General features: G+C 33.2%; 1 protein-coding gene across 1 annotated transcript in view; it reads right to left on the bottom strand.

The window, feature by feature from the left end:
• Positions 1-1,978: 1,978 nt before the first annotated feature.
• Positions 1,979-6,972, bottom strand: part of LOC106466755 (low-density lipoprotein receptor-related protein 2-like) — a 21,974-nt gene continuing 16,980 nt past the window's right edge. The window contains exons 25-32 of the mRNA XM_022394832.1: positions 6,539-6,762; positions 5,831-6,040; positions 5,335-5,531; positions 4,803-4,925; positions 4,445-4,553; positions 3,580-3,735; positions 2,418-2,610; positions 1,979-2,185 (exon numbers count right to left, since the gene is read on the bottom strand). Coding sequence (XP_022250540.1) covers positions 2,012-2,185; positions 2,418-2,610; positions 3,580-3,735; positions 4,445-4,553; positions 4,803-4,925; positions 5,335-5,531; positions 5,831-6,040; positions 6,539-6,762 — 1,386 coding nt within the window. The 3' untranslated portion in view covers positions 1,979-2,011. The remainder of the gene's footprint in view (positions 2,186-2,417; positions 2,611-3,579; positions 3,736-4,444; positions 4,554-4,802; positions 4,926-5,334; positions 5,532-5,830; positions 6,041-6,538; positions 6,763-6,972) is intronic.

The following is a 6,972-nucleotide window of genomic DNA, read 5'->3' as shown; positions in this document are numbered from 1 at the left end:
GTATTAAAAAAAAACAACCAGCAAACAAGTAAAGAAAACTTTCTTTAAAAAAAGTTTGGAGGAAAAGAAGGGATGGCTAATATCAGTCCTCCCAAAACAATACAAATTAGATAGTAAGGATGGTATGTGTATCATCCCTACATTACAGTACAAGCAATAATTAACATATTGTAATATAACTATTCAATCACAATTGAGTTTAATTTATCCCATTTTTGTCTGTTAACATTCTACTACACTGTGTGCCTTCGCTATTATGTTGTAAGGATTACATTTGTGTCATCCCTACCATCTTGTTTGAATTGTTTTTGAAGGGTTGATATTAGCCATCCCCTACCATCTTGTTTAAATTGTTTCTGAAGGGTTGATATTAGCCATCCCTACCTTTACTTGTATAATTCAGAGTTATATTGTAGGACCAAAACAAAAAGTTTTAACATCTAGTAAAACATGGAAAGATGCTCAACTGTTTAATATTTTTACCAACCTTTAAGAAATCCAGTTGAACAAAACTTAAGAAACGTTTCTGAAAATTATCGTTCCCACGCCCTCTCGCATGAATTGACGGAAATTTTAAAAGAGTGAAGCCAACTGAGTAAAACATTACCAAGAAAATGCATTTAAGATGCGAAGCACTACCTGGCGGTCAAGAATCGAATAATATTTTAATGTATCGGTGTAATTAATTCCCGAGAAATTATTACCAAAATAATAAAGATCAAAGAAGCTAAAACGTTTTATTACCAAAATTAAATCTTTCGCTTCAGGTTCAGACATTACGCCGGTAGGTGGTGAAAACAAGATTTATTGTGACGTCATAAAATAATGTCAAATGTTTTACCTTACTGGTTTCCTGGTCGTTATCGTTAGCAATGTACCCGATTATTCAGCCCAACAAAAAACATATTAGTTTCTTACTCTAGCAAACACGATTGAGCAAGAATTTTCCTGGTAGAATTTATGGCTCATTCCAACCCAGCAACTAGAACTCAATTAGAACAAATGGAAAACAAAAGCAATTTATACGACTACGATACGAAATATTAATAAAATAAAATTAAAATGTGCGAAAATTTTGTGCACGCCACCTGGTGGAAACCGATTACAGTTCGAATACTGTCGTTGGAATTAAGAACATCAACGATTAACAGAAAACACGTATTTTTTTTTATTTTTTTAATACCCGCTAATCAGAAAAAAAAACAAAAAATAACGAAATTGGTGTAATAATTTAACCTTCTATTACACATCGCAACGTGCAGGTAACAAATCTGTCTGTTGCTTAGCACGTGTACAGGTGTTTTAGTTCTGTAGTTGAATGCTCTTATATACGGGTGACAGTGTAAATAAACTTCGGGATTATTTTTTGTTGGTTCCTCATTTGAATGTCACTTTAAGATGTATCCACGTATCTTACGAACAATGAAAATATCTGTGGGATAGATTTATTTCTGTAGGTTTTGTTGTATATTCAGCAAATAGTTTCAAAACTACGTCAACTTGATTCCAGACAAGTTAAGTACGCGTGAAACAAGTTACCTTATTACATTTTAATATCCAATTTAATCTTTAACAGAACTGCTATAAAGTTTGACTGAAATAAGAATATTCACCATCTAGTTAACTCAAACTGAAGAAAGCCAGACCCTTCTGAATCTGTTCTACTTTACGATATTGAAACACCAACTTTAAGCTTCTTTGAGAAGAGTAGGGACTAGGTTCTTTAAATTAAACAAGAAAATGTCTAGCAAGTTTAAATGAATTTCGATAAATACTAATGAAGTCAGTGGTCAAAGTAGTTTCTACTAGATAACAAGGTTAAACGTTGGACTCAGCTATCACATAAAGACTAGTGATGAAGTTAAACAATTTTACATTTTCCCCAAGTTAAAATATCCAATACATAAACGAACAGTACACCAAAGGTGTGGATTTATTGTTTGTGTTCTATACATTTAAATACAAACAAAAACAAAACTGTTACTCAAAAAAGAAATTTGAAGTGTATATTTCATAATTTTTTGAGAAAATAAATTAATCTGTCTCCTTTCTTTCGACTATCCAGAGATGTCTGGTCTACACAACTGCCCTCTCGTGGTTGACATTCGCTACCAAAAGCAGAATCTTCCGATTCTTTTGATGGCCACCGTCGAAACTCGCCATCTTGTGGTAAAAGAACGTGTTCCTACGTTCAAAGTAAAAGTTCTGAATTAAACAAAATTAGGAAATTTGTGTATAGTTTAGATTTTATAATACACAAAATTTATGTAACCAAAACTCAGTGAATCTTATTACTGAAGATGTTCAGACTGAAGTACCTTAAGGTATTGAGTTTATTCAATAAAGGTTGCTCCTAAACAGATTTAGTCCGATGCATGACATGTATAAAAAAAAAAAAAAAAAATTGTAGTACTTACCACATTATGTACATCATTGAATCCTTTGTTTCCGAAACACGAAGACTCTCTGTAGGCACCCTGTTTTCCCATCATGTACTCATCAGCTCCTTCACTGTCACCATCCAACACTAACCGTCCACTGTTTCTTAGGCCAAACATTGGGTTTTTAAAGCCAACAGCAACATTATGTCCAAGTACCCGAAGATTCTTACTGCAAGTACATTCAAATTTCATACAGATAAATACCTTAATGTTAGTTAGTTGAACTATTAACAAACCTCAAGTTCAAATGCAGACTTTTTTTTAGGACAGCCACTTTCAGTTTAAACAATTTATGAAAATTTGCAAACTGGACAAGACTGAAGTTCCAATGATATTTAGATAGTCCTTTTGCCTTTTCAAATCATGGCCAGAAGAAGAAATCAATTCTTGTTCTACTTAGTTAAAAAAAACAAACTCCCCTAAAGTTTAAAAGTGGATAGCTCTTGTCATGCATCTGTTAGAGACATTGGTGGGCTCCATAGAAAGATATTCAGACCCGGAGTTGTTCAGATTAGTACTAGTTGGAAGCTCCAATTTAGTTGGTTTTTCATTAGTTGATGCAATAGCCTGTTCATCCCGTTTTTGGTAGGTTGTTCCAAGTTTTGCATCCAGCACTGAGCTCAACTGAATACTTATAATTACAAAGGTTTCTTAAACATTGACTTTCTAGTGTTAGTTATTCTCCGTTAGTACTCAACCAGAAAACTAGTTGGAGCCCCAAATATTACCAGTAATAAACAAGACAAGACAAGAGTTTTCCCACAAAAAAACTGATCCACATTTCCTAAAACTACGATCAAAGAATACTTTATAAGTAGCACTAAAAATTTAGTTATCTTGACAGATTCATTACCACATTACTACATGTAAATGGATTAGTTTTAATTGGCTTATTACATGGGATCAAATAGGGTTAAAATACTAGCTTACTTGAAGGTTGGAAAAAAGCAAAGGAAAGGAAAAAAAGTTATGATTAATGTTTAACCTAAAAAAGTTTTTGCAAGTTCTCTCAAACAACTAGTCAAATCCTAACCGACTGCATCTCAAGAGTTTGCCACACTTGTTTTGTGGATTTTACAGCTGAAAAGCCAGAGACACTGTTAATTTATTAATAATTAACGTGCGAGAGTCATCTTACTTGTGCTTTTGACGAAGTAGAACCGATAGGACAAGAACTAACACTATGAAGAAGAACCCCAGCACAACTCCAGCCACCCAGCTGTAATCTTTGTTTCCAACCTTTACAGATTGTTGCAAGTGTTCACAATGAGAACCATGAAACAAAACTGGACATCTGTATAAAAAGAGAAAGAAAAAAGGATTTAGTACGAGAACACGACTTCAAATCTTAGTGTTTTCAAAGTAATTAAAGAAAAAAAGTTAAATTTTTAATTTGTCTTAACACATTACACATCTAGTAGATCCAATACTAAAAACATTAAGTTATTAATCTCATCCCTAAAGGATTTAAGAACCAGGAAAATATTATAAAAGAATTCCAAAACATACTACATTTGGTCATATTCATCGCAGACTGCACAATGTTACACAGAAAAACTCTAAAGCATCTAAAACACTTTTCTAGCTTGTAAAAATTATACACCACTTCTGATAAATGTCTTGTGTATAGTTTATAATCATTCTTTGCCAAATTTTAAAATGGCATAAACACCACATCTTAAACTTGTTTTAGATTGGATTTTCTTGCCAATTTACTCCGAGTGGTAACTTACAAATACAAGTCAAAGATCAGAGTAGAAAGGATGGATTGCTTAAGTGCAAGCCAAGATAATAGTTATACAAGTCAAAGATCAGAGTAGAAAGGATGGACTGCTTAAGTGCAAGCCAAGATAATAGTTATACAAGTCAAAGATCAGAGTAGAAAGGATGGACTGCTTAAGTGCAAGCCAAGATAGTTATACAAGTCAAAGATCAGAGTAGAAAGGATGGATTGCTTAAGTGCAAGCCAAGATAATAGTTTAACAATTAAGAACACTTCGTACCTGCACTTTGGTTCCTTTTTGATAAGGACACATTCTCCACCATTAAGACAATATGAAGGTTTACAAGTAGTGGCACTAGGTGGCTCTGTTAACACTTCTGTAACTACATCTAAAATAAAGAGAAGGTAATCTATAGAGACCATTTGAGAATAGGATCAGATAATTTTATCAACTACAATAAGATAAAATTAGGGTTATTCTAGCAAGATTCGAGTACTATTTAGTTTTTGTCGAAAACACATTAGAAAATTAATTTTGATGATACGTGAAGCAAGAATAAATTCAAGTTTAATTTCAGGTACTGATCATCAAGATATTTAATACACCAGAATAAGAACGAAATATTTAAACCACACACATCTTGGTAGGCAAGAACTTGAATCATTTGCCAGGTAGAATCCAGACGTACAGTGGCAAGTATAAGCACCAGGAACCAGTAAACATAGTTGCTGACAAGGTGCTCCTTCACATGGATTGGGACCTGAAAGAAGATAAATAAGATAGAAACCAAACAAGAATGTCTTAAAAATAATTCAGTGCTACAATAGAATTAATGTTACAAAAAGTTAAATATTATGGAATGTTAAGTACTCAATTCAATTTTTTTTAAAAAATCGTGTGTACAGATATATTCCACAAACTAAAGACTTTAATGAAGTTAAGAATTTTAAAACTTAATTTTTGTGAGCAAGTATTAAAACTTTTTGGTATAAAAACAGATGGGACATGTTAACACTAGAAACAAACACCAAAACAGTTGTTTTTTTTAATTACAGTTTCAAGAACATTTATTAAAGACAATTATGATTTGACATTAAAGTTGTTTCTAGCATGAATACATGTTCTATACACTGAAGTAAAGAAATTAAATAGACTGTATATGTACTAACCCTCTGGCTGTCTGACAGAATGAACAACAGTCATAACTTCTGCTTTAACATCTCCTCGATGAACTACGAATTTTGAGTTTCCTGAGAACTTGTTACACCTCAGGATGGAATCTGTACCCCAGTCTGTCCAGAAAAGATAGTCTTCAAACAAGGCAATACTGAATGGGTAGTGAACACCTTCCTGGATAACCTTGTGCCTAAATAAGAACACGTATGAGAAAACAAATATAATTTAATAATTACAAAACATGTCCCATGATGGTACTACGGTAACTTACAAGTGCACAATCATAGAAGTATCACTTCAGATTCCAACACAATTACCAAACATTAATTATAGGTTAACGATTATGTGAAGTTGACTATCAAACGATACGCTTTAAAGAACTAGTTTTAGTCAAGTAATTAGTGGATCAAGTACTTGAGTTTCCAAAAACAAAACTTATATTTATATTGGAAGTAAGCAACAAGATCAAAGACTGAAAAGGTACTAAACCTGTTCTTTCCATCAAAATCTGAAGCCTCAATCATGTTCATTTTCACATCAGCCCAGAAGATTTGTTTGAGAATGTGGTCAACTGTCAAAGAAGCAGGCCAGTGAACTTTAGTCACGAGTACCAAAGTTAGAGATCCATCCATGTTACCCCGAGATATCATTCCAGTACCACTTTCAGCTAGCGAGCTCGAAACACTCCAAAACATCATCCTAGAAGAAAGTTTAGGAAGATCTGAAGGCAGTTCCAAAAACAAAGTAATATTTGTAACTACCTTCGAGAAAAGTAAATTAATATTAAGCTATTGTACAAAGCATGCTCTGTAATAGTATGGGGGTGAACTTTTAATACAAGGTGAGCTTCATGTACAGTTGTCTTTTTTCCTACAATAGTGGAGCAACTGACTTTTCACCTATGAACTTTACAGGTTCTGTACTGTAGCCGACACTAGTGTCAAGTTTACATCAAGAGTAAGTTTTTGTATGCAATAATTTTAGGAAGAAAACCATAAAGTTGCATGTGTCCCCAAAAAGATTCAGTTAAACACAAGTAAAATACCCAAAAAACACAGAAGGAAAATAATTAATAAATAATAATAATTTCAGATATTTAAAGGAATATTATAAATAAAATTCTAAGATCAGTGGGTGAGTATGGACTCATAGCAAAATAAAGTTTAATGAAATGAATATTGAAGTTTAATACTTTACCCCTCTAGTGGTGATAAAGTGAAACTGCTCAGATGGAAGACTTTGGTATCAAGTACTTCTGTACAAAACATCCCCTCTCTAGTACACACTCCAATGTTACCATTTCCATTAGTAAAATACAGGTTTCTACCAATCCAGTCGTAGCAAAGGAGGTTAATTTGATGTAGGCCTTTCACAATGATAGTAGAATCTCCGCTTATGGAAGATACGCTACCAATAATGCCCTGTAATAGTTAAAAATGCATTATTAGTCAAACATTAAGTATAGGAATGCTTTTGTTTGAGAACTCGACCCACAGCGTTGGAGCTGGCAGGACCAAACTTATGAAGCAGATTTGGGGTGGTGTATGTATATGGGTGCAAACACTATGATAACCAGGATATTTTAGCTTTGTAACTATCAAAGTTATAAAAAGTTGCACCACACTTTTTTT

Source organism: Limulus polyphemus, unplaced genomic scaffold, assembly GCF_000517525.1.
Source record: "Limulus polyphemus unplaced genomic scaffold, Limulus_polyphemus-2.1.2 Scaffold2372, whole genome shotgun sequence".
In the NCBI taxonomy this organism is placed as follows: domain Eukaryota; kingdom Metazoa; phylum Arthropoda; class Merostomata; order Xiphosura; family Limulidae; genus Limulus; species Limulus polyphemus.
This window is presented reverse-complemented; position numbering and strand designations above follow the sequence as displayed.